Here is a 27,832-nt window from a genome sequence, read left to right on the forward strand (position 1 = left end):
CCCTGAACCAGTTGTGAATAGCACCAGTTGCACCTGTGACTGTTGGTATATGGGCTACCCAAGATGAGCGTGGATTTAAAATACACATGTGGTTTAATGTGGCCAACTGAACTGATACTCTGTGTTGAAAGTGCTGAATGAAGAGTAACTTGATGTTCTGCTCAACAATGTGACTTTCTTTTAAGGTTTGTCGAGAGTTTCAGCGTGGAAATTGCACACGTGGTGAGAATGATTGCCGCTATGCTCACCCTATAGATATTGCAATGATAGACACAAATGAAAATACTGTTACAGTTTGCATGGATTACATCAAAGGTCGATGCTCTAGGGAGAAATGCAAGTACTTTCATCCCCCTGCACACCTGCAAGCCAAAATCAAGGCAGCTCAACACCAGGTGAACCAGACAGCTGCAGCTGCGATGGTAAGTAGAACTCTTTTCAAGCTTTATTTCCATTGCTAGGAGATTTCATTTATGTCACATGTGTCATTTGTGGAAAAGTGGAGTGCTTTGTAAATGGCTGACTAGAGAGCTGAGAGTATGTGCAGTATGAATCCCATCTCTTTGTCCTTTCTGTGTGCTCACCATAGCGTGAAGCCCTGAATGGCGCGGTAACTCGCAAGTTAAGAACGTGGTGGCGAACAGTGTGATTTTCTGACATGACATCATGATGTGACTTGTACAGCAGCACTTGGAACCAAAACATTCCCTGGCTAAGTTGTAGGTGTCAGTTTAGCTTCCTCAGCACACCGTGAAAGCAAAGACTGCCCATCCCATAACACATCCTTTGCAGGGAGATCCTGGCCTGTTGAAGTCGGTAGCAAAATTTCCACTGACTTTATAAAAGCAGACAAGATAGCAGTTGTTTGAGCTTAGCAAACTTGTGCTTGGTAACTTTGCCAGGGCTTAGTCAAACGACAAGGCTCAAACCAAGGGTAACTCCCTGACCTGTTTGATACTTTGGACCTGGTAGAGATGGTCGCACCTGCATTTTAATTTGAATTGTGACTTCCAATACCTACAATTCTAAAAACTAGTCAAAGAAGAATTATCAGATAAAATTTCTTGCTGGATTAAATGTTTGCTATTCTGTTGAATTTGGTTGAACGGCACCTGTTTATTCCAGAGATGAGAGGGCTGAGATGTTCAGCCTAGGAAGGGAAGAATAGGTCCAGAGGGGTCTTACCCATGTGTATAAATTCCTGATGAGGGAAGTAAAGAAGATGGAGGCAGACTTTTCTCTGTGGCAGTGAAAGGACAAGAGGCAATGGGCAGAAATGGACATTCTGGAAATTCCATTTAAACATAAGAAAAAAAATTCTTCACTGTAAAGGCGATCAAACACTGCAACAGGTTGCTCCATCCTTAGAGGTACTCAGAACCTACTGGGATGCAGTCCTGAGCAAGCTGCTCTAGTTGACCCTACTTTGAGCAGGGTGTAGGTCTAGATGATCTCCAGAGGTCCCTTCCAACCTCATCTGTTACGTGATTTTTTTCACTTTTTTAAATAACTATTATTAAAAAGGTTCTTGCCTCCTTTTTTATTTAGAAGTAAGGCTACTAAAATTTTTCTAAATACTTTTTTTTTTTTTTTTTTAAGATAGTAAAAGAGTTTGCTTTTCATTCACGGTGAAACAATGCAAAACCAGGACGATTCTAGAAATTGAACAACTGCCTTCCTTGTAGCATCAGTATTACCTGGAATGGGATTTGAAGAGCCAATTTATACTGCAGTATTTATTTGTCCTGCAGAGGGTTTCTTATTAGACTCCTTACTATTTTTATTATTGTTGAAACAAGAGCCCAGGTCTGTTGAAAAAGAACCTTCTAAAATGAAACTCATGTTTTTTTACAATTGAATCTTTACTTTTTCACTTATTATCTAGGGCACTGCTACTTAACCAAAGCCAATGCATGTTTTATTCATGCTGCTGGCTTCTCTTAAAAATGTAATTAACCTTATTTGTATGCTGTTAACTAGAACCTTTAAAATATTTATTGATGGCTTGTTGCATCACCCCTGCTACCAAAACAGCTTACATTATTCATTGACTTTTCAAGGTTTGATACATTTACTGTACCTGTTGAGGAATAAGACTTTATTAAAGGGAAGAATGGTGCCCAGTTTTCTTAGATCAAAAAACATGTGCCGGACGGATGGGTGTACCTTCTAAAATAGATTTGGAATGACTACAAATCTAAATTCAGAAGGTATTTCTGAGGGACCCAATCTTGCAGTTACTTGACATGCAGAAGTAGTAGCTTTACTCACTCCTGCATGGCTGAAGTCGGTGCAGCACAGTCAGGTGAACTGGGTCAGGCTCAGTCCCCAGTTCAGGATGGCACGTATGCATGTGCTTGAACCTCCCTTCTTTACCAGTGGTCCTTCCCTTGCCACAAGCGCTCCTGCTGACCTCTGCATGATGTGTAGCTGCAGAATTAGGGCTGAAGCCCAGTGCAAGTCTGCTTGCAGGTGCTAATCCCTGAGCGCTCCTGACCTGCTGTGCCAGCTGTAGTGAAGAAGCTCTAAAGCACATGTCCTGTGATGACGTTTCTTTACTTTTAAATCTTACCGAGGCAAAATAGCTGACTAGCTGCTAGGCCAGGTAATTACTCAGCCACCTCATGTTGTGCATGCCTCGCCTTTTTAATATATTGTATAATGCATTCACTTTTTTTTTTTTTTCTTCTCTTCGCCTCCCCAAAATGTTGCTCTCTCTTGACACACCTCTGCTTGCTGTTTTTGTTACTGTGCTTGACCCCCCCTCCCCGGCCCATTGCCATCATGTGCTCGCTGCCTGCTAATTAAGACTCAGCCAGCTGTCAGATCACTGAAGCGACCGCTCGAGGCAACCTTTGACCTGGTACTTGGACCTTTCACCTTCTCGCTTTGCACGTAACCATCTTAGTCTGCATGAAAGCCTTCTGCACTTGGTCTGTTGTGTTAGTGCCTGGGGAGACTGCCCATCCCGGCCAGAAATGTTGCAGTGTGCGTTCAGACATGCCAATCCTGCGCCCCACACACCGTTCATTAACCGTCTGAGCTTTGCATCCCGAAGCATGGATGTGTTCTGGAGGCAGTGCATAACCTTGGGGAGTGGCAGCTCTGGGTTTCAAAGTATTTTTCCAAATGGTAGCAGCTTTGCAGTTGCGAGATGCGATGTTTCGGTGAGAATTTAACTCATTAGCTCTGCGCTGTACTGGATATGCCAGAGGACTGGGTGGTACAGGACAGATCCAGCAACTTTTCATGGCATGCCCAACAGCATTGTCTTGCCTGGCAGTGTCTTGCTGGTGCTGCCCTGCAGAAGGGTGTTCTGTGCAGTGGGCACAATTCAGATTTAGGAGGGCGAGAGCTAAGCAGCACCATCAAGAGGTCTGTGCTGGGAACTGGAGCAGGTTCGGTGCAGGACTTCGGTTGCACGTGTGGTAAGCTGGGGAGGTGGCTGCTGCTGGCTCTGTCTCCGGTTCCTCCCCCCATCCCCCAGTGGGACAGTATCAACAAAGGGACCTTGCTCTGGGTGTCTTGTGCTTCAGTCTCGGGCACAGGATCTGCTCCCCAGGCTTCTGTCTGCAAGCTGTCTGCATAGAAGCTACCTTTGATTATTTTTTGAGTCTCAAAATACCTTTTACCTGGTTTTGTGATGCTCATAGTGAAGCAAAAGCCATCCTCCCAGTCTGCTGTCAGTCCTGGCTCCACAGAAGACAACTCCTTCCCTGTTCACCCCAAATAATGAGGAATCCAGTACATCCTAAAAAAAAGCAGCTCCTGTCGCCCAGCTATAGGAGGGAAAGGGCAGAGCAGACACAGAGGAGCCCTGAAACCTTCAGGCTGGTGTTCCTCCTTCTCAGGGCTAAGAAGCAGAGGCTGGTCTGCTCCCCTTCCCCTCTGAAAACTTATTCTGGGTGATTTTTTAAGTACTCAAAGAGGCATCCTTATCAGAGCTTTAGGCAGCAGCACTAGGAAACCTTGCTAGGGACAGCTTCCACCAGCATTGTGGGATTATTCTGTAAATGACATAACAGCCTGTGACTGACTCCCTGCTGCTCACGGCTGGCGCACACAGCCCCCAAGCCAGCGCAGGCAGTGACCCACACAGTGCCTTGCTGCCCTCGGTGAGAGCCACCTCTCTGAGGAGCCGTGGTCTGGCAGAGAACAGAGGACGGGAAAGCCCTTTAACTGCCCTACCCTCCTGACCTCCCCCACTGAACAAAATCCCATCAGAGAATTTACGTTCAATAGTCTTCCTGCTCTGAAACATCTGAAGGTTTTGCAACCACCTGGTTGGAATGTGTCACCTCCTCTGAACCCTTCAGGAAGGCTGCACCAGAGAAGGATTCACAGTGGTGATAAGAGCATGTGTAATCTTCAGAGGAAACTGCTCAGTTTGCTTTTGCTGCTTGCCAGGGAACGGGCATTACCTCTGCCCTCTCTGAAATCATTTTGTTTGTCACGCCTTGGAGTGAAGTAGCAAGGCAGATGCAGACCCAGCTCCTCTTTGCAAAGGGGTGAAAGTGTGATCTGCTCCCAGGAGATAGCGATCTGAGGGGAGCTTAGAGGTGCAATTAAATTGTTTGTTGCAAAGATTTAATCCACTTCTTGTCTTGCAAAAAAAAAATAAAAAAAAAAAATGAGAGGGTTGTTAACCAGCACATGGGAAATTTTGACTTTGGCATGCAGTGCGTTTGTATCTGTCAGTCATGCTGAAAGATTGCTTGCCATGCCACACAGAGAAGTGGCACAAACCTCTTTATTCAGATGCTCGTGTTCCAGCAGGAATGTGGGCTTTCCCAGCCCAAGAATGGGAGGCTGCCTGACATTTTTGTAGTGGGAATTGTTCATTGGGATCAGTTCGGGCTGTCACATGGATACTGAACGGAATTAACCCTTTCACCGTGCAGGCGGTCTGGTCATGTTGCTTAGGTTGCATATCCATGTGTGCACGCAAACAGCCAGAAAAGAAAGGCAGAAAAAGTTATTGTCAAAGACTACTGCTCCATCTGCGATGGTCAGAGCTTGTCTGGAGGGAAATGGCAAGCAGCAGGACGAGGTAAACTCGCCAAGAAAGTTCTTTGCTACAAGGGTTCAGTCTAGCTTCTGTCCTGCAGTGGGGAGGCACTTGCTGCAGAGTTGGCTAAGGTCAGAGCGTGGTGAGGAGCCTCCTGTTGCCTTTTGTAGTTGTTTTAGGACACGCTTGGGGGATTCCTTCAGAACCAGAGCATGGTGCAAGACAGAAATGTTGTATCCCCATGAGCTATTCTTGGAGGTCCTGAGATGGATACAAAAATTCTGGGTGGTTTCAGATGAGACACACTTGTTTGCTGCTGGGTCCCTGCCAGATCCCTGTGCAGGAGCTGTTTTGGCGGAACTTCATCACAGGCAATTTTAGAAACCTCTCCTTGGCATTTGTAGATGGACCTATCAGTGCTCCTGGCTTGGGGCTCTTGCCCCAGCAGAAGGGCTGGAGAAGTGGTGAAGCCAGGTCCTGCATCTCCCTGGGCCATCCTGCACCTTAATAACTAAAGATAGGCTGGCAAGGAGAGGAGCAACATCTTCAGGGCGGGCTCCTGTACAAACGCTCCCCCAGCTGTTGGGATAGAAGAGGTGACCCAGAAGGCTGTGTCAAACCAGAAGCAGACCGAGAGAGCTCCTGGCTCCTGTGCCCACAGAGCCCATGTGGCAGGGCTGGCCTTCAGGCTGCACAGCAGCTGCTGCAGTGTGCTTCTTTCTTTAGAAGACCTGGGAAATGTTACGTTTATTTGGGTTTCTCCCCCCCAGCTGCTCCTCGAGGAGCAGTAATGGGACTGCTGTATCTGCTTTCTCTCCCTTGCTCCCAAGGAGCTATAGCAAGGTAGGAGGAAGGGTGATGTTAGAAGGATGGTGGAGTCATCTGTTGTGCCTCGACATCCCTATGGCTTTTGATGTTCATCTGCTCCACCTGACTGCAACGCTGGGCTCAGGAATTGCCCAGTGAAGAGTCAGGACATCATGGTGAGGTCTCAAAGCCTTCAGCTGTTCTGCTTTTGGCACTGCCGTTATGGGATAATGGGGTTTTTGGGGTGGTGACAGCCTTTGGCCAAGAAGCAAGGAGTCAAAAGTCCATTATGTGCCTGGTTGCTTTGCTAGAATTAGCAATTTTTTTTTCTGAGGCAGATTTTGGATGCGTCTGAAAAGGAATGTTTAGCAATCAGGCACAGTAAAGAGCATGAATTTAAGTGTCAAGTTCTTCAATCACTGTAAATCTGTAAAATACCTCTGATGTACGTGGGGCTACTCCAGTCTCTGCAAGCTGCAGATCTGTCCTGTGCCTGGAGGAACGTTCATGTAGCCATCATGAAATAGACGAGATGTAGATACAGTCAGATTTAACGCAGATAGCAATGAGGGCTTACCTAGAAATGGAAGCTGTTAGATCTTTACCTAAAAGACCTCATCCTAAAATACAGATCTTAAGCAAAAGATTTTGGTGTCTGTGTCTGGGAATGTTTGACTGCTGTCCTTTGGTACTAGTCGGAAGAAATCTTGAAAGATTAAGTCCTAATGCTGGCACTGGATGCCTGCTAGCATTAGCAGAGGATGTGTGCATGTCTGAGAGCAGTTTTGCAAATGCAATTTCTTCTTCTGATTTTCTTTTTTTAATATTAAAACCACCTAAAAGCCACCATGTGAAGAGAGATAGGATGGAGTAATGTTTTGCCTGGAAGTTATCTTGCTTGACATTTCTCAGATGAGCAGTCTCCTATAGCAAATCAAAGTGAAACCTGTTTCTAGATGGTGACAAACTGTTGCGAGCTTTCACTTATATTCTGTTGTGTGTTGATCTTCATAAGCTTTAAAATCTCTTTACTTGTGTCCTTTCTTCCAAGTACTGTGTAGCCTTAACCCTTCATTAGCCAGACCTCCTCCATTGCCTACTCTTCACTATCACCTATTAAAAAAAAAATAAATAGGAGTGATAACCCTATTTTTCAGCCATTGCTTTGATGCATGATACAGACTAACAACGAGGCAGAAATGACCTGATTCTGCATGACTTCCACGTGCGTAAATCTCATTGACGTCAATGGGAGCATTACGTGCAAAACGACTGCAGGGCATAATTAAAAAGGACCCTTTTCTATCACAATATGGAGAAAAAAATGTGGTTCCTACTAGGGTACAATGAAAAGCTGTAAATCATTAGAAACATTCCTGTCTCCTAAGAACCTGACATACTACTTTGCTGTTGAGACATGCTTGGGTGAATGATGAGTAACGCACTGAGAAAAGTTCCTGAGTTGGGTTAATGCGTTTTACGAAGTCTGATCATGAAACAGGTTTGACGGGCTGGAAGAAGCTCGGTGGTGGGATAGAACAAAAAGAGGGGATTTGTCGATGGCTTTTTCCACTGTTAATAGCGAGCGAGCAGTATTTAACTGTTGAAGGCCACCTTCTAGAAAGTGGGAGCAGATCCAAGTCTGCTGGTGGTGAGCTGTGCCGCTGGTGCGAGCGGTGGAGAATCAGGCCTCTTCTTGACCGTGTTGCTCAGCCTCTCTACTAACAAGTGGAAATGCATTTTACTATGAATGTAACATTATGCGTGTAATTGGCAACAGCTACTGCTTTACCACCTGGACACATGGATTGGCTGCACACAAGTGTGCAGGCTTCCACACGTGTGCACATACGTGTAGGCAGGTGTTGAAACAGACAGAGGCAAGCATCCCTTTCTTTTCCATGGCATTTGTTGCTTATGCTGATCCTTTTGTTTTTAAATGGTCATCTACTATATTTCTCTTACCCGTTTTTTGGGGTTTTTTTAAATGCTTGTTGCCTGCAACTGCTCTTCGTAGTATCCTGTCCAGGTGATCACCTCTCCCTTTCCTTCTCCTCGTGCTTTTTTTTTTCCTGTGTGCCCAAGTCAGTCCTGCTGAAAAGCTCCCCTAGCATCCCTCCTCCTTCTGGACTCAGCCCCTTCTCCTGATGCATTTACTAACTGCTTACCTAGTGAAGCTGTGGTTTCACCTACTCCTCCTACTCTGATTTAGCTGCTCTTCTCTTTCCTGCCTTGCTGAGTTGATAGAGTTGCAGGTGATTTTGCAGCCAAGACCCCCTGTTATTTATTGCATGTTTGATCTACATCTGGGCCCCTTTTTTTACTCCACTTGCCTTTAATGACTCCCTTATCCACAGGCCCTGCCGCCTGGTGCACTTCAACCTTTACCAAAGAGGCCAGCACTTGAAAAAAACAATGGTGCCACCACAGTCTTTAACCCAAGCGTTTTCCACTACCAACAGGCTCTAGCCAACATGCAGTTGCAACAGCCTACATTCATCCCTACAGGTAAGTGTCTCCTTGCTTTCCCCAGCATCTTAGTTGTCTTTTATTATGACCTAGGCGTTGAGCTAATAAGCAGATTTAGATTCTAAGAGTCCTTAGCGAAATAGTATCAGCGGGTAGTTTGGTGTTAAAAATGGATGAAAAGTTAATGTTTGTTGGTTTACTATTTTTTTTCCATTCATTACTACAATTCAGAGCTTTTCACTTGTAAAGATCCCTTCTTAGCCTTTTTGGTTTAGTTTTGGGGTTTTTTAAGCAGTCAGACTAAGAAAAATGTCTGCATGTTTCTTGAATTCATACTTTCTGTTTCTCCTTCTTATGGTTCAACTGGTTAATTCCAAATTAATTCTTTGACTCTTGCGTAGCAGTCTTACAAACTCATGTTAAAATGTCTCGTGGAACCTCTGTGCCTGTTCACTTGAAGCTGCAGGTGTCTTTCTGAGCTATCTCAGTGACCCTACATATGCCAGCAGCCATGACGCTTATAGAGGGAACATTTCATCTTCAGTAAATACAAATTACATAATCCTTTTTAAAGGCATATATTGCCCTCTTGCTTGTCTCTTCGCCAGTACGATAGCCTAAGCTTTTTAAAAGCAATTTTAACTACCAGCTTTTATTGTACCTATAAGTCTCAGAATAAAATTGAAAGATGCAGTTTGCTAATTCATATAGGACTCAAAATATTGACGTGGCAAATGTGATTGCTGACTAGCCAATTAACCTCTATTCACTGCAGCCAAATGAAAACCATAACCTGCTTAGAGTAGTATCATAAGTGGCTGAACGAGGAATATTCCAGAGCTGATAGTTTGGTTTTTAGTATCGTTATTATCATTGCAGAGCATCATAAGGAAATGAATGCCCTGTATTTTTAATATTTAATGCTGTATTCACTTGCCAGCTGACGTTTACAAAGATACACAAAGGGTTTCTCTGGGCTGGCCCCTCGAGATGAACATGCAGTGGACCTGCACCTTGACTTTGCTGTTTCCTGGGGTCAGGGGCAAAGCTCTAGAGACAGTCCTCTGCCGACACCGAAGTGTCTCAGGTGTGGGTCCAGAGAGCTGGGTCCTAAACCCTGTGCTCGTGTAGCCTTTCTGTTGCAAGAGCAGTTAGACACGCTCAGAACCCAGCAGCTGCCAAGATGTTCTTCCAGGCAAGTGGAGCCTTGTGTGGAGAGATGGAGGGAGGGGGTAGCCTCCTGCCCTTGTGCTCTGCAAAGTGCTCGCGGAGGGGACGGGCTGAGCTGACCTTACCGCAAGTCTTGTTGGGTGCCAAGCGAAATACTTCTTCAGGAAACACTGACACCTTTGAGAATGCCAAGTCCCCCAGCTGGCTACACGCTCCCCTTCCTCGAGGTCACGGTTGCCAAAGTTGACATAAGGACATGCATTTCTGATGCAAGCACTGTAAATTAGCTTTTACCCAGCACTCTCACTGTGCCGTTGCGCCCTGTCTCATGGCAATGAAATTACACGCAGGGCTGATGCATAACAGGTCTGTCTGCTCCACCTGCTTTCATCTGAGGACATTAATGCTGGGCAGAGCAGCACATTTCCAGTCAGGGAACGGATCTCTGATGAATTTATGTTACGTATCCCTGCTTTCCCTTATGCATCAGACTGCAGCCCTGGTCTCGGCCTTTGCAGCACTCTGGAAAGCGAAGCAGAGAAGTGGCACGTAGCAGCTCACGCCATGGGGAGACAGGGGGTGGAGTGAGCTGTTGCTTTTCTTAGTTGCTCCTGTTCAGTTATTGAGAGATCAGTATCATGGGTTGCCATGGGGGGAAAAGTTAGGGCGACTACTAACTACAGTTGTTTCAAGTCTAGAAAAAAACTGCCTCTTTCAGCTTAAACTAGAGACTTTGAATCCCGACCCCTGCTTGCAGGAGTCAATTGCTTTTGGAAAGTGGGTTTTAACATGAGTGTGACATTGCTTTAAGAGCAATTTGTTTTCTGCTGACATGATCAGAAAGAAATCAACATACCCAATACCAAAAAAAAACCGCCTCCAAACAACCCTGATTTCTAGGATAGATCATATAATTTAATACCAGGGTGGGAGAAGAAATATATTATCTACTACCCAAGAATTCAAGAATTAATTTGGTTTGCTATGATCTCTTAAAACTGAGTTTAAACTATTTATGTACCAATATGCAGAATCTGTTTGCATGTGCTTAAATACTGAATGCTGCAAAGAGAATACCTGCTTTTTAGTTAAAGTGATTTCTAACACTGAAGCTTCACTAATGAAATATCCCTTTTGTTCATCTTTCCACGCTTCAATGCATGGTGTGCAGGGTCAGTTCTGTGCATGACACCCACTGCAAGCGTTGGTAGGTTTTTCTACACAAACTTCTCAACTTTTCCTAATCTGAAAGAGACAGCAAGTTAGTATGCATCAGTGAGAACCTGGGTGGCTGAGTGGTGTGACTGTCTATCTGCTGTCTTCTTTGAGGCTTAAATGGTTGTATCCCTCTTAATTTCTGTGCAGTGCAGTGTTTTGTGTGACTAATAATAGAGAATCAAGGTGATGTGTTCCCACCCCTATTTAGTTCCGCTGTAGAGAGAAAAATTTGTCACTTAAATATCTTTACGACCCATTTAAGTCATCCAACAAAAGGAAATAGCAATGGCAGGATACTGCTGGTTTATTTTTTTTGTATCAGGCATCAGGAGGTGGATGAGTTTGGATTTTTGGTTGTCCTTCTGAGGACGTTTTAGGAGGCTGGTTTAATAAAGGCACTAAGGAGGAACACACCTGGGGTCAGCGCCGGAGCAGGGTGCTGCTTGTACAGCGAAAGAAACAGGGCTTAGAGCGTGGACTGGCTGAAGATTCATCTCTTTAGTGAAGTGTCAGCTGTGCAGGTACAGGGGACTGTAGGGAGGTGCTGCTGCTGGTGCACGGGGGATGCAGTGAGGCGGCAGGGCTGAGTACATGCTCGTTGCTGCTGCAGGGATCCAGTACGTTCAGGCTCAGCATCTGGGTCTTACTGGGAACCTATGCAGGTCTTTGAGGGACCTTCCCATCTGTCTACAGCTGCTGGGCACAGCAGGGTGGGTGAAAGCTGAGCTTTCGTCCTCCAGGCAAAGTTATACAAGACTGCCAGCATCCAGGTGTGTGCCTGCTTCAGCTGGAGGGAGAGGTGGGAGCAGGAGCCCTGGGGAGGGTGCAAGGCATTTGGGGAGCAGGTCTGAAAGCTTTGGCAGGAATGGCTAAGCTCTCTGCTCTCAAAGCTCCCCACCCCTGTAGGGCAGGGAGGACACACTGCTTGCATGATGGGGAGCTGAGTCCTTCAGCATACCTCTGCCTTTAGGAAACCCCAGCCCACGTGCTCCGATGTCGCTGGGCTGGAGGGGAAGGCAAGTCTGCTTCCCTGCCGCATGTTTGCGGGGACGGCCGGGCTTTCCCGTGGGCCCCCCAGCCCTGCAAACCCCCCCTGGGTTTGGGGGATGCCTGTGTGTGCCCCGGAGCATCCCCTCCAGCACCGTGCTCTGTGGGACGTGCAGCTTCAGGAGGCTGCTGAGCTCCCTGCTGCCGTGTTGTCCTTTTGGATGCTCTTTCTGCAAATTGTAGCTGTTCAGATGCATTTGTGTATTCTTCCCTCTCGGCCCCCTCCCCTCTCCACCCCTCACCCCACAAGAAGGGAGTTTGGTCAAATCCTCTAGAAGTAGGGTGGAAGGGAAGCACGCTGAATTTGTACGGAGAGAGCTCGGGCTGCCAGCTGCTCGTTTGCCGTGCCTCCAGCTCTGTCCCGTGCCAAAACATCGTCCCCGCTAGAGAGAGGCGAGAAAACCCGGTGAAAGGGCTGCGGCAGCCGCTGCAAAGTGCATCATGTACCTCTGGTTGCTGGTGGGGACGGGGTGGGGAGGGAAGGGGACAAGCTTTCCCAGGTGGGTGGGAGGGTGCGCTTGCCAAAATGTCCCCACCCAAAGGAACGTGCACTGGCTGTGTCTAACTCCCCACGGGTGCGAGCTGACGTGGGCTTTTGCTAGCACACCCGCCCTCTCCCCACTTTGGAAATTTGGCCCTCGGAGTCTAATACATCATTGTTCTGCTTATAAATGTACTAAGTGTTGAGAATGTTTTGGTTTTTTCCTTAATTATAATTGTAATTGGCTTTTCCCCTTCTCTCTTGTTTATTTTTTTTCCCAACGCTGTCTTGCTTTGCACTGTGATTGCATGCTGCGCCCCGATGTGTCCTTCATGACGATGTCACATGGCTTGTTGCTGTGATTCCTGCCACGCCCCCAAATCCACCACATGTTGCCATGGTTACATTTAAAAAAAAAAAAAAAAAACAAACAAAAACAAACAAACAAAAAAATATATATACGCTCCACCCTCCCGTATGTCGCTTCCATGGTTCCCTTCCGAAAGTGCCCATGATGCACGGTGCTACGCCCACCACTGTGTCTGCAGCAACAACTCCTGCCACCAGCGTCCCCTTCGCTGCAACAGCTACCGCCAATCAGGTTTGGCCCTTTCAATGGCTTTCTTTCACGTGTTCAGATCTCGAGGACCGGGCGAGGGCTGGATCCTGTGCGGGGCCGAGCGCCTTCCCGACCCGCTCGGCTTGGCGCAGGCTCGGGCGCGCAGAGGCAGCGTGTGTGTGCGTGCGTGTGTGTGCGTGTCCGGGGATCGGTGAGGGGGCACCAGCCGGTCCTGCCACGTGTGGGATGGGTGGCGAGCCCAGCTGGAGCGTAGGGATGGGCGATTGGCAGGGGTGCAGGGGCTTCTCCAAAAACATCCCCCGCCCCGGGTCCTGAAAAACCGGGCTGTAAAAGTCCTGACCGTGCCGTCGCGCAAGACCTGCAGCACTTCTGCTTTCAGTCTCAAGCAGAAATACCACCCTGAGCATCCTTCCCCGTGGTATTTTGGCATGTCCTTTCCTGGCTGGAAAGTGGAAGTGGGAACGCAAAGCAGCCCCACCCCCCGCCCCAAGATTGGACTCTAAAAACTACCAAAAAACCCCCCCAAACAACTAAAATTGGGGGGGCGAGGCTGTGAAGTCTGAAGCTTATTTATACCAGTAGCGTATCACCCATCCCTACAGAAATGACTCTGGGTGTGCAGTACGTGCCGTTGTAGCACTGCCGTAAGTGTACAGGATTTCATGCATGTCTGCCGAGCCATAATTCTCTCCAAAACTTTCCTCTGAAGATACTGAGTTGTGATGGCTGCTTCCGCACCAGTCCCAAACTGTATATGCACAAACTGTCCTAGTGATGCTTCCCAATAATTTGGTGTGCCACAACTTTCCCCAGTTAGACCAGAGACATTTCAAACATTCCCCCCCCCCCCCCCCCCCCCCCGCCCCCCGTATTAATTTTAGCATTTTTATTTGTTATGCTCTCGGGTTTAGAGCTATTGCAAAGAAAACGGGGTGTCACTTTGTTCTGTAGGAGGCTGTTAGCCATGCTGAATGTCAGTCATGTCTCAGGGGCATCCTCGAGTCTTTTGCTAGTGCGGGGTCACAAGGCTTTCCGTAGCAGTTTTGCCTGTAAAAATCCTAGGCAGTGTTTTACTGCTCGCAGTAGGGATCGCTAGTCTTTTTTTTTTTTTTTTTTTTTTTTCCCTGTGCTTTGTTGTTATTTGCAGGTAGAGCAAGTCTTACTCATACTCGTATCGGTCATGAGAAGAAAGCAGAAATTTCTGTGCAGCGTTGCTCTGTGGCTGTATGAGTCCTGTTTCAGCCAGATAGTTTCAGGGCATTTCTGTCTTGCTTGTAGTCTATGGAGTTAAGATCCCAGTACAGTCACCACGTACTCCACAAGGCATCAGTAGTGATGCAGCTACGTTGTACTTAATGTGTAGCAAAATCAAGACATCTTGGGAATGGATCCTGTTTTATAAGGCACTGATGTACTTACTAACCTGATACTGAAGACAGAATGAGCAGCCCAATCTCAAGACAATGTTTTAATGTGTTGTGTTCTTTGTTTTTTCTGCTGTAGATATCCCAGTTATCAGTAGATGAACTGAGTAGCAGCATGTTTGTTTCACAGATGTAGAAGTTCCCGATAGAACAGTAAGTTCCTTTTCGGTATTTCTCTTTACGGTGGATTGCTTTGTACAAGGGCACTGCACTGCATCCCCCAGAAGGGGGGCTGGCTCGGGCAGAGGGACCGAGCCTGCAGGACCCCAGTGGCTTCACGCTCTGCCAACTCATCAGAAATTCAGCAGCTGCAGCACAGATACGGACCAGCCCTATGGTTACAACAAGCTGTGTTTCCTTGTGTCTAAAATACGTGTTTTACGGTGTTCGCAGCCTCCCTTCCTGCGTCCCCGTGAGTCTGACGGCTGTGTTTACAGGTTACTCTTGCTCTGCACGGCCCCCAGCTGCCTGCAGATGCCTCAGGGATTTGCGCTATTGATGGCAAAGACTGCTCTGGTAATGAGTCAGCTGAAAAGGTGTAACTTCTCTTTTGCTGTTAGCGGCATATTTCCTTTCCTGGGGTAAGCAGGAGTAGGTCATCAGCTGCTGTGCATCTGCAAGGCTGGCTTGGTCTGAGCAGAGAACTGCTGTTCAGCCGCAGTGGGGGCCTGGCTCGTGGTGGGTTTCTTCAGAGGTCCTTGTATGTATTTTAAGACCAGACGAATGCCACAAACAACATAACCTTCACCCTGCTTGCAGATCTTGGGCTTCCCTGGGCTGCTGGGTTTCGCTGAGTGGGAATGATGGAGGAGTTTGTCATTTTCTTTGACTTAGAGAGTATTATTTCACAGCTGTAAGCAGCAGTGTTGTTTTTCCATTGCTTTTCTTTGTGAATATTGGCCGATGTACATGAGAGAAAATCCCTTGAGGGTTTCAGTTCGTTGCTGTGTTTTTTCACCCCAAGAGAGTAAAGAAGCGGCTCATCCGACTGAACAAGAGGTTGCCAGATTGTCCTAGTGCGGGCCATTTAATATGCACAGATAGGCAACTTGTTTCTTCCTTAGGTCACGTATTATAGGCAAGTACTTAAATGCTGGAAATGAGTTTGGCAAGCAGTCCTCTAATGATATCTTTAGCAATCAACAGAAGTTACTCATCTTGGTGGTGGCCCTCATCTCTGCTGACCTTGATAAAGCACCGCGTGTGTACAGGACCCACGAACTGGCCATGGAGCCCTGTTGGTGCAGGGGTGCACACCAAGCTGTCCCCATTAGTGAAAATGTTCTGCCTTACACGGGGCACTGCCCTCTCAAACAACAGACGTCACACCCAACATATTAACCCGTTTCCGTAACACATGTAAAACAGCCTGTCCCACCCACTGAGGAGATCATTTGCATTGGAAGAGCATCGTTCTCAAACTCTTTGAGATTTTTTTTCAGCGTTTATTTCAGGAAACTTTTTTTTTTTCTGAATTCTTTGAACTTTTACATGTGTGTGTGCTTAAACTCGCACTGACAACAGTGATTTCAGACTAGGCAAGGAACTTCTATGGTTATTTCTTTACTCAGGTATTTCTTTAGCAAGGAGGGAGCACGGCACAGTCTGAACAAAGTATCGGCCATGCTGTTAAGGGCTGTGAAAAACCTTTGCTTAAAAGCAGGGTCAACATCCTGAATTTGATGGGATTTCTTGGGGATCAGGCTGCTGGGCATGGAGAGAACCTGGGTCTGGGACAGACAAGGAGCCTGTACTTCACAAGGGCAGCGTGAGCACGTGTGTGAGCCATTGCTCTGCCAGAAGCACTTGTCCTCTTCACACCTCGCAGCTGTGGGGCATAAACCACATTCAGAGGCTGGTAGAAAAGGACCATGTCCACCAGCATCCCCAGAGCTCGCAAGACCCACCAAGCAACCGTGCTCATGTAGCAGCATGTGTGTTTTGATCCCCTTCCTGGGTTGTTACCCCCCCCGTGTCTGTGCTTAAACTTAAGGTGAGCAAATCTCTTGAGGACACATCGTTCCATGCTACCACCTGGATATGGAAACGGTGCATGTGCTCAAGGGTTTTGCCAGACAGTGACCTTGATTGGCACTCTGCGGTGCTGAGGGGCAATTCCCAAAACTGTTCTGGTTTGGAGTTGGGTAACTGGAACACTCGCTGCTCTGACAAATATTTTTCTTTCCTTCTGTGGTTGGCGAGATCCTGGTAGCCAGACTGGCTAGCCTAGCTCTGCAGGAGGCAAGTGTGGGGTACTTCAGGAGAGGATTTTCACGAGTACCTCCCAAGAGAGGCGATTTGCTCCTAGAAGACGGGCCCCTGGGCATGGGGTTTCTGTGTTTTGTCTCTGGCTTTGGCTCATGGCTCCTTAGGATCCAATTTTAATGCGACTGTCTGTGGCTTTCTCTAAAGGAAACAGGAGCTAACAGGGCTCAGGGATTCTTCTTTGTCCTTCCCCTTAGTCACTCGCTACCTGCCATCCTTTCCAAAAATAAGATTATTATTCACCCACCTCCCTCTTTCGCTAATTGTCCATGTGTGTGCAGTGCAGTGGAAATGGAAAGCCCCAAGTGCAGATTAAAGAGGATGCCAAGTGTGTTATTAGCAATTTCACCCTATGTCAGAAAATTAAGGGAATAAAATGTTTTCTCTCTGCAACGTACTAATGGCAACCTCTCTTGGGCAACGCAGCGAGGATGTAAATGTATCTTATTAGAATGATGCTTATTAAAATACGGATATACCTCTCTCTGACTTCTCACTCTTTGTTGTTGTTTTTTCTTTCCACTGCAGCAGACCATGTTGAAATTCTGAACAGTAAAATTATGGAGCACCAGGACTTCTTGGTGGGAAGCTGCGCATGGCCTTTCTGTATATAACCCCTCTTCCCTCTATCATTCTCTACCACCTCTACAGTAAGCCTGTTGCAGCCTACATGTTAACCAAAAACTGATCAATGGGAATGTCAAAAAAAAAAAAAAAAAAAGCACTATAGAAACAATTAACAAACAGCGCTCTGTTATATGAAATATACAAGTAGAAAATTATAATAGACTTTTATAACACATTACTTTAACACACTTAATCATTTTATGACTACCATCCTGATAAGTGCATCTGCACAGCGGACTGTTGGTTTACTGTATACTATCGATGGATAAATGTTTGTCTTGTTTTTAAAGTGTTATCTTACTGTTTTGTTTACATCATAGTCTATTGATTTGTTTTAAAGTGTACATCATTATCAAGTATACTCAATACCATTTTTTCATTATTGTTATGTCTTAAGTTTTCATATACTGTAGGTTTTATGGGGTTTTGTTTTTTACTAAAAATGTTATTGTGGGAAACAGGAATTATGTGCTTGAAAAACACGACACAGGAATGTTCTGCCCTTTGCTGGATTTGCTGTTAATGTCAGCTAAAGTTGCTTGTGTTAAATGCTCCTTTTATCATTTAAAATTTGCCTTCAGATAGAGCCTCCAAATTTTTAGTACAAGTGATATGAAAGGACAGCAGTCATTTAGTCCAGTGCAGGGTATTTCTTTCAATACAATGAGCTGATTCTGGAAACTTTTTTGGGGAAAAAAACCCAACAAAACCTAACAAAAAAGGCCAGGCTCAGTAAGGGGACAGGAACAATTTGCTCAGATGGTGGTAAGCATCAAGGGATTTCTGCAGTTCTGTTGTCCATTGAAGTGCATTCCCAGCTGCAAACGACGCACAATCTCTCTTGCTGTTCTCATGGTGCAGTCAGAGCGACAAAAAAAACAGGTGGTGAAGCGAGACAGCCTCAGTTGGGCAGAGACTCATTGCACTGCAGAGGAGCAAATGCCAACCGTGAGCTGGAGTGGGCCCATAGCCGTTACCCAAGCCGGGTAATACCGTGCCCGGGGGCTTGTCTCCACTAAGCATGCTGAAACATTTCAGCCTGAAATCTTGTGTGGCTCTTCTTGAAATTTGTCAGCATGCACCGATTATTTAATCACCATTTTCCATAAGTGGATGATTTTTTTCCCCATGATCTCTGGCCCTTTAAAGCAAACACAGCAGTAACAACGCAGGAGAAAGCTCAGCATAAGCTTTCTACCGTAGATAAACATTCATCTTAATGAAGCTCCTGTAGGTCAGTGGATTTATTTTGGCACCTTCTGCTTGACCAAGAGCAATGTTTGCTGCAAAACAAGGGCTAGTTCTCAATGCCTCCTTTTCATACACACGAGTAAAACAATTTCCAGCCCGTGCACCCTGGACAGCCCAGCCTGTCGTTACGCTGTGTTGATGAACAATCTGGCTGCAGAATGCATTTTGGTTGAGGATACAGCCAAATTCATCCCGGTCGTGGCTCTACAGGATCATTGGCATTGTGGAAGAGGTGGATTTGCTGCTGTAAATCCGCAAACTCCATACAGGGAGAAAGAGAATTTTATTGAAACCAAGCAAGAGGCCGGCTCCCAGTGTCCGGAGGGCCAGCCACCCTAAGCTTGCAGTGGTCCTGTAGGGTGCCAAATTCTGACAACCAGGTTTTCCTTTCTTTTCCAAGCTCCTTGGCCTTGCTTAGGGACTTTCCTTGCCCCCTCTCCTCCAGTGTGAGCGCAGATAGTTGGACAGATGTATACATCCACGGACCACAAGTGATGGAGGGGCATCTAGGGCACAGCCGGTGCGTCCCAGAGGAGATTATTCATAGCAAGAACCTTTGAAGAGACCAGCTCAAAAAGGCCGTGAGCCAGAAGGAATCTCATTTTAGCAGGCTTTGAATCAAACCTTGAGGGAAGGGAAAAAACACCCACCCACCCCCAGTGTTTTGACGGTCGCTTGTGTCTGTGGATGTTCCCCAGCCATCAGCGTTCACAGGCGGCGGCGTTGCCTGAAATCGGTGACTCTCATTTGTATTGGCGACCACATACCTGTTCTTTTCACCACTGAGTTTCTGTTTCCCAAAACCATAACATTGTTAGTGGAAAAAGTGGATTTGAGTACTTCCTGTTTGAAATTATTTGTGTATCAAAAATGGGTTTTGCACAACCTGTGCCAGTGCCTCAACAAAGAACAGAGCTGATCTTCTTAAGCCAGAAAGGATGCATTCAAGCTTGTATGGCTTTATGAGTTCAAGGAGGTTGGAATTTTTTCAGTGCTAAATGGATTTTTGTATATCTTGACACTTTGATGTAACCTCCTATTTTATTTATCGACTTAAACATCTGGCATAGATGTGCATAGAATGTAAACCTAGAATACAGCTGTTTTCATGTCACATTTAAAGCACTGAAAAAAAAAAAAAAGCGTTTAAGGATTATTTTTTATTAAAAGAGGTCCAATGAGGGATGTTCAGGGTAGTTCTATTAGGTGCCACAACAGTTTTTATATTGCTGGCAAATTTAGAGTTAATTTGTAAATGAGTTTAAGGAAAGAAAAGCTTGAAGCACTAAACTTCACCAAATTCAAAACAATCTCGGCAAAAATGCCATTTTGAGGTAGCACTATTTAAACTAGTTGTGCAATGACTTGCTCTAATTTTCTTTGTTCAAGAAAGAAAAGAAAAAAAAAGTCGCCAGACTATAAATTTCCTAAATAGACTATTACAAAGTCACCAAGCTAGTTAGTGACTCTAAACAAATGTCATAAAAGCATGAATATCATCCTTTATTTGACAAGAGATGTATGTAAGTTTGTTTAAATCAATATAATTTTAGTGACATTTTTATAAGCTTCCCACTTTCCATGAACCTATATTTTTTATTTATCCAAAGTTATTTCTCTTTGTCCATTTCTCTCAGCCTTATGCAAACAATATGCAAGAAATGCTGAAACTTGGATAAAACGGGTCATGCAGAGGGAAAATGAAAGCTGAGATTGATCATTTTCACGAAAAAAGGTTGTTAGTAGTTTCAATAAAAAGTACTACTACTAAACTGTAACATAAGCAGACAATAAAAGAGGGATTTAAAATAAAATGGATTCATAAAACTATTAAGATTATTTTTGTTAAATACAGTGTTGTTAGTAATTTGGAACATGATTTCACAATCAGCCGTGTTTTTTAGTTGGAGATTTCTAGCTGATGATTTTTGACTGTGTATTTTTGCATCGCAATGTTCTAGAAACCGTTACCTCCCTGGCCAGCCCGCGCCAGCCCCCTTCCCGAGCACTCCGAAGCGCTTTTCCTCCCTGCCACCCGTCCCTGCCGTCTCCCACCACGCTCGGAGTGTTCCCGAACGGTGGCACCGCCGGGCTGGCCACCGACCGCAGCCGCGCCGGCGCTCCGCGTTCCCGCGGGGGGTCCTGCCGGTGGCGGCGGGCGTCCCACCGGAGCTGGGCCACCACCGACGAGGCGGCGATGGAGATGGGTATGTGGCTCGTGGGGGCAGCTGGCCGGAGGAGGAGACGCGTGTGCCTGGCGAGATGTCTGCTCCTCCACCCGGCGGGCTGCCGGCTGGCACGGTAGAGTAGCTCTAGGACACGCGGGTACACCATGATTGAGAAACTGGAGTCCTCGTTTCGTTTATCCCTTGTACATTTCACAGACATGAAAATTGAAAAAGGTGAAATTTATGAGGAAAATCTAATTTCCCATTCCTGTTGAATGGATTTAGTTTGATATTGACCTGATTTTACCATGTGCCTGTTGAAGGCCTTAGAGTATATACTGTATGTTAAAGACTGTAATAACTTTAAAAAAAAAAACAAAAATAGTTGATAGCCTAATCCAAATGTAAATAGAACTACAACACATCGTTACTAGGCTACAACGCATTAATTCATGTCATATATTTTCATTTCTCTACCATTAGTTTTTAAGGTTTTCATTATTGCTTTTTTTGATATCTTTAGTAACTAATGAATTTAATTTTGAAGGAGAGTTAGAGAAAGTTTAAAATTTTTAATACATGTATTCAGCCCATTTAGTTATATTCTAAACCAACACTGAAGCATGGTAAGGTATAGAATACAGTCCATAACTAGTTTGTATAGTTTACAGTTTAAGAACAAAATTAACTTTGTATGTAACTCCTACAATGATAGATTCATTGTTAACTAATTATATTAAGTTGTTGTTGCTATGGCAACAAAACTACAACATGGCTACCTTTGTATACATTATTTGTGAAATTTTCACATGTAAATTAAAAGTGATGTGTAACAGTATGAGCTTGTTAAAGGTACAGTTCGATACTGTCAGATAAAGATATGATTGAATATTTTTAAAATCCCAAAGTCCCATGTGAACGCTGAATTTGTGTCTTTAAGGTCACTTTTTCAGTCAAGAAGTTTACAACACATGGATTTAGAGTCAGGTTTTATAGCTTGTAGAAATTGTTGTGTGGCAAGGGTTATTCCACAGTATTTTCACTTCGAAAACACGACAGCCTGTATTTACGACGTAGTGACCGGTCTTGCTTTCATTTCACGTTCATTCACACAGTGGGAATTCAGAATTAATCCGTTTCAGTACTGTAGCTCTGCCTGCAATTTTCTTTTTTTTTTTTTTTTTTTTTTTTTTTTCCAGAAATCAAGCACTCAAGCAATTACGTTATGATCAGGGCTAAATAATTAAGCATATAACTATTTTAATACTAATTTATATTAGCAAAAACTGTACATAAGAAAAAAAATATTGTGGAATGACCCCGTAACAGTGTTGAAGATACAAATATGCTGCAGTTAAACTGATTCAGTTAGTGTACGAATGTGTGAGACACACCTTTTTTGCACTTATGTACATAGTCCACGAAAGAAATCCTTGGAACTTATTTTGAATATAAAAAGTCTGTAATAATACAGGAAAAGTTTGTAAAAGAGATAGGTATTACTAAGGCTTTGAAAAGGAGGAGTTTTTTGCTATAAAACTTATCTGAAAGCATGATGTTGCTTTGCTGTTGTAAAAGCTTTGTAGTTTGCCATAGCTTATTATACAGCAGACTGATAACAGGTCAGCTCCAACCTGCAGCACAGAGAAATGGAAAACAGTGCTTAATTAATTAGTAAGGTCACTAGCAAAGATTTGAATTGCTTTTTTTCTTTTTTAATCGGCCTACATTTTCAAACACACCTTAGGTCATGTTTCTGATAGGTTGTGTTCTCAGTGAATCCTATCAGGGCTGAGGTCCATGGCGCCACACACACATTTTTCCTAGCACCTAATCCTATTTCCAGCTGGAAGTGTTTATCTGTGAGAGGTGGATGTTGTTGCAGCGAGTGTTTTAAATCCCAGAGGGAATTTGAAATGTCACAACTTACTATTTTTTTTTGGGGGGGGGGCGGTGTTTTGGGGGGTGTTTTTTTGTTGGTTTGTTTTTACCCTTTTGGGGCAAGGTCACCACACGGAAGGGACTGATGCGCAGCGGGTGGGCAGAGGTGGTTTTGCGTTGTCGTGGGTCACTTCCCTCTGCTGTAGGACAGCCGTGGGGTGTGTTCGAGAGAGCCACGTGGCAGAGCTGCCGATGGATGTTGGGCAGGGAGGTGGAGGCTGGCTGGGGCAGCGCGGCCAGCTTGGGGCTTCTGGCTGGGGCTCAGAAGCCCCACTGAGTTGCCACCAAAGGAGAGCACAGCCGTGGTCCCCCAGCCCGCTGAGCAGCCCCTTGGTTCCCTTTCCACGGTGTTGGTGGTACCACCGGGGCTTTGCAGTACGGCAGGGGGTGGATTTTGGAGAAGTTGAAGCGCCTCTGCTGACCCATTTATTTTTGATTGGAACAGTTTTTTGGTTTTGTTTTGTTTCGTTTTCTTTTTTTTTTTTTTTTTTTTTTTTTTTTTGCAAATCCAGAGCCCCAGATTTGCTTCAGAAAGATCGCTGGCTTTGCTGTGAGGCTGGTCCTGATTCGAGCGGTGAGTGGAGCACCCCAGAGTAGAACCAGCAGGTGGTGGCACTCGGTGTCACTGTCCCCCTTCCCTGCCAGTTCCAGGATGGGGGGCTGAGGTTGCGCTGCCAAGCGCAGGAGCTGCTCCTCCTTGGCCACCGCTGCTGGCATCCCGGAGGTTTCAGACTCCTCAGGGTGCCAGCGAGTGCCTGGCCAGCCCACCTTGCACCACAGGGTTTATTTCAGCGGGCGGTTCACTGAATCTGAGCCGTAGCATCGTGCGGTCCCAGTGTCTTTAAAACGGGGGAACCAGATGTTGCCTCTCTCCGTGGGTGTTACAATAGCCTAGATTTTAATATGAAATAATGAGCTAATTCTAGCCACCGCGCTATTCAGGCTTCCCTTTGCCACAATCTATTTCTGTAATCAAGCTCTTTCTCATTTCTAGGATTATGAGAGAAAAATATTTTGCACTATGTGAACTGAATCGTAGCTGGTCACACTTGTTGGGGTATGAGCATGATCATGACAGCACTGCTAAAATCTTTGCTAGTGATCTTTACTGACATCCTCTATCATCAAAAATAACTCTATATGCTTCTCAAATGAGATATTTAAACATTGCAAAAATAACACAACTATTAAATAAAATGAAGTTATTTTTCCAAACACACAACAGAGAGAATTACCTGACACCGAATTACAAGGTTCCAGTTCTTTATTACTGTACACAGATGCTATTTGATAGTGGTGGAAGCCAAATGATTTTGTTGCCATGGCTTTTGTATCCTAGCAGATGAGGGGATGATAAGACCATTCTTAGATTGGATTATGGGATGTTTTTTTTCTTTCCAATTAGCTTTGCTTTAATTATATTTTTATTTTAAATCATGAAAATGAACCGAGACTCCCCACACTTTTATCGTATCACCTGACAACAAATCACTATTTTTTTTTATAAATAGAGAATTGTATTTTAGGCAATCACTAAAATCAAAAGAGAGAATGTTCTCCTAAATTGTCAAATTTTAATTTAAATATATAAAAACATTTATACTGTACTGTGTAAAGTAGATCTTTGAAGCACACTCTTCTTATCATAGGCATTTCTGGTAAAACAAAGTAAGGGAAACATTAGATATCAATTTAATGGTATAGTTTAGAAAAATATATACAGACGATTACAGTTAGCCCTGTGGAATTGTAAGAAATTAAAACACCATCGGATCCAGACAGGCGTAGGCTAATGCAGTATTTCAGTTCCATAACACGATAGTTCATTCCCTCAACTGCTACCAACAGGGTGTACGCTTTGAATTTATTTTTCTTTTTGCCACGTTATATTGCTGTAGTGCTTGTACGTGCTTTAGAAATGTGCATAATGCTACTCATTTTAGTATGTTACTTCTATATTGTTATTGTTTATTTTTTGATCTTTTAATAAAGTGTATAAAATTCTTGGTTATGTTTTTTATGGATCCATATCTACACATTAATAGGAGTTTACTTTAAAAAACTTTTCAAGTTCCAGTTTATTAGTCCCAAACTTCAAAGGTTCTGATGTAAAAATAATAACTAATGAATTTGATTCAATGTTATATCTAAAGTGTAGAACAACAGAATAAATTTCTTTCCAGAAAATACCTTCAGTATTTTGAATTTTGTAGCCAGTGCCTCCTTTTTATCGGATGCATTCGGCCTGTCGTATTAAAGTTACTAACACAAGAAAGACATTTGTATTTTAGAAAAATAAAAAGTAAAACTTTCCAGATGCTGCCTTTTGGTTTCTCTTGTGCCTTAGACCTTCTGAGACACATGTGATGTGGTATGCTCGGTTTGTATTTTTCCATGCTTCCTTTCTGACCCTGTCTGTGATGTGATTAGAGAGGAGATCAGAGCTGTGCATTTGAAGATAACCACGAAGAATAAATTGACTCTCATTCAAAGGCCTGCAGCTTTTGTAGCACAGTGATGTGTGTGTTAATTTTTCTCTTTCAGCATTTGTGTCAGATACCGTTTTGAACGTCCCAGTGCAGTAACACAACAGTAAGCTCCCTTTGGCAGCAGCCTGGATTCCCCAGCGCTCCTCCAGGTGCCCAGCTCATCCCCGGGCTGCACTGCCGGGCTCCCACCTCGGGCCAGCGCAGCCTGGGGATGCCTCTCGCCGCGGCCCGGAGCAGCCACGGCTGAGCTTGCTCTAGACTTCTGCAAGAGAAAATTGCTTCTTGCCGAGTTTCTTTGTCCCTTCCGTAAATGTTGCATAGATTTAGAGGTAAGAAAATTGCTCAGCAGCGTTGCCTCTTTGGTCGCCACCTGCGTGCCAACAGCATCGCTGCAAAGGGGGGCTGGTACCCTTAAACCGGCTGGGGATCACCACTCGCTCCCTAAAAACTTTGGCTTTTACCTGCCGGTCTCAACACGTGTTTGGTCCCGCTGGAGGCACCAAGCCGGGGAGCAGCATCGCTCGTCTCGTGGGCCGCAGAAGACATCAGGAAACCCCTGAAGATGTGAGTAACTTGTCTCCGCTAACGTCTGAGCGGTGGCCTCGGTACCCAGGCTGCTGTGACACGGGACACCAAGGTGATGGGTGAGCCACGGTGGTGCAACAAGAGGGGTTTGATGCCTGCACGAGGGAGGGGAGCGCAGCCAGGGAGGGGTCACAGGCTGTTCTGCCAGAGGAGTCTGAGAATCTGACCGGGGACGGAGCAGGGGGGTAGAGGTGTGGGAAACAAAGAGTTTGGAAATAAGCGTCTCGGGGGACAGGGGTCTGCTAAAGCTGCGTGGGGCAGGAGTGGTGTGGCGGGGCAGGCTATGCAGGCGCTGCTCCCCGTCGCCCTTCGCTCCCCATCAACAAGCTGTTGACTTTGAGAAAAGACAGACCGAGCCCAGGACAAATTATATAACTATTACTTTTTCATCAGCCTGTTTCCCTGACTTCTCCTTGCAGGTTAATTGACTCCATTTGTGTGTCAAGGCCACATAGAGATTTTTCTATAAATGACTCCTGCCTCGCCTGATGGCACAATTAAATGTCTGAGTTGTTTCTAAAACAACAACAAAAAAGGACAGGGAACTGAAACTTTTCTAAGTAGTGATAGTTGTGGAAGTATGAGATTCTTCCTGAGTGATTACTCATGAGTTTCTATTGCCGGCTTTCCTCTGGTTTGCTTTCTCTGCGGGAAGGGGACGGGGGCTTGCAAGGGATGCTTTCCTCAGAGCTGTGGGATGGGCTGAGCCTTGGCTGCTTGGAGGCACCAGCTCCACTCAGAAGTAGTCCCCCATGGGGAGGGTTAGGGGTGGGAGTCCCACACTAGCACCAAAATTCAAGGGTAGCCCATTAACAAGAGACTTCAACTTGTGTTTCAAGGCCAAACAGCATCCTTGGGCCAGGGATGTGGGATTTTACCTGGGACCCGTTTGCAGAAAAGTCACAGGAGGAGCTGCTGCAAACCGCTTTATAGATGAAGTTGGATTAAAGGATCTGAGCAAACTATACATGATCCTGTATTTCCAGCATGTGTCATTTGTTAATATTACAGGACCTAGCCTATCTGCCTTCCTCTCCACCGGGGCACGTTTGTGCAGGAAAGCCAAGTTTAATGAAAAATCTCCATTTAGCTCTTCGGCTGTTGACACTTCACTGGAAAACAGGGTGGGGGAAAGAATCTATTTTCCAAGGCTTTCTCCGTATTCAGGTGGGCCTCTGGTCCAAAGCCAGTCATTATTCAACCTGGACCCAGTGCTGGATAAATAAATCACTTTGATTTATTTATTATGGGGGAAAAAAAGGAGAATGGATAAACGTTTGGCTAATCACTGATGAGTTGCGGATCTAAAGTATCTTCTCCAACACCAGCAGCCAGTTAACCCTTCCCAGCGGGGTCACATCAGAGCGCAGGACAGCCTGCACCCTCCCTTCTCCCAGCTGTTTCTGCAGACGATGGACCGATGTGCCCCTTCCAGCCCAGATGGGACCCTGCCTCAAGTACCTCTCCGAAATGGCAGCACATCCCAAAAAAGGATCCCTGTAAATGGCCTGGGAGACCCCTGGGGTGTTTGTGGGCAGTGGGACCTGCACAGGGGCCAGAAAGAGCTGCAGCCCGAAGGCCATGGGGATGGGCTTGGAGGAGCAGACACCCAGCAAGCCGGCTCTGATGGGGTCCCAGCCAGGCTTGGCTCACCTGGAAGATGTTTGCTGCAAATACCTTTGCCCTTTCCTTCTCAATTTGCCTTTTCCAGGGTGGCTCTGCCAGTCTGTTTAGCAGCTGTGTGCTCCATCCTCTCCCTGGCTGTTCGCACTGCCCTTGCCCTGGATCCGAAGGTGTAAATCCAGCCCTGAGGCGACAGCACTGCGACACCTGCACCGGCTGCCGCATCAAGGATCGCCGCAGCCGGGCAGGAGGCTGTGGCACGATGCTGCTGCACGCTTTTATCTTTTTGCAGCTGCAGCTGGGTTTTGTAGAGATGTTTCTGCTTTGCTCCGTGCTGCATGTAAATTATTCGCTCATAAATGTTATCTGCACCTTCCCAAGGGAGCTGCTGCCTTCCTGCCCTCTGCAGCCATCGCGTGCTCGAAGCCTGTAATCGATGGGGCTTCTGCTTTAATGCTTTATGCCACTGTAATTCAGCTGATCTCCACGGTGGTGGTTCTGCTGCAGCTCCCTTGCGCATCATGGCAGCTGGCAGAGGGCTTTGCAGCCACGGCCACGCCGGTGTCTCTGCTCACCCTGCAGCCACCCCAACCCTCTGGTTTGCCCCCACATCTGCAGTGCAGCAGCACCCAGATGCCCCGCCAGTGAGCAGCTCCTGGTGACCGCACCGGGGAGGCCA

At 45.7% G+C, this 27,832-nt stretch overlaps 1 protein-coding gene across 10 annotated transcripts in view; it reads left to right on the top strand.

The window, feature by feature from the left end:
* The window catches only part of MBNL3 (muscleblind like splicing regulator 3), a 97,828-nt gene extending 73,057 nt beyond the window's left edge, over positions 1 to 24,771 (top strand). For 6 of the 10 annotated variants that reach the window (XM_056359359.1, XM_056359366.1, XM_056359361.1 and 3 more), the window contains 6 exons: positions 186 to 422; positions 8,173 to 8,323; positions 10,626 to 10,661; positions 12,707 to 12,801; positions 14,284 to 14,357; positions 16,998 to 24,771. In XM_056359359.1, the coding sequence (XP_056215334.1) occupies positions 186 to 422; positions 8,173 to 8,323; positions 10,626 to 10,661; positions 12,707 to 12,801; positions 14,284 to 14,340 (576 nt within the window). In that variant the 3' untranslated portion in view covers positions 14,341 to 14,357; positions 16,998 to 24,771. The remainder of the gene's footprint in view (positions 1 to 185; positions 423 to 8,172; positions 8,324 to 10,625; positions 10,662 to 12,706; positions 12,802 to 14,283; positions 14,358 to 16,997) is intronic. The other 4 variants (XM_056359363.1, XM_056359365.1, XR_008825415.1 and 1 more) reach the window with 4 other exon arrangements.
* The last annotated feature ends 3,061 nt before the right edge of the window (positions 24,772 to 27,832 follow it).

This window comes from Falco biarmicus, chromosome 14, assembly GCF_023638135.1.
Source record: "Falco biarmicus isolate bFalBia1 chromosome 14, bFalBia1.pri, whole genome shotgun sequence".
Classification (NCBI taxonomy): domain Eukaryota; kingdom Metazoa; phylum Chordata; class Aves; order Falconiformes; family Falconidae; genus Falco; species Falco biarmicus.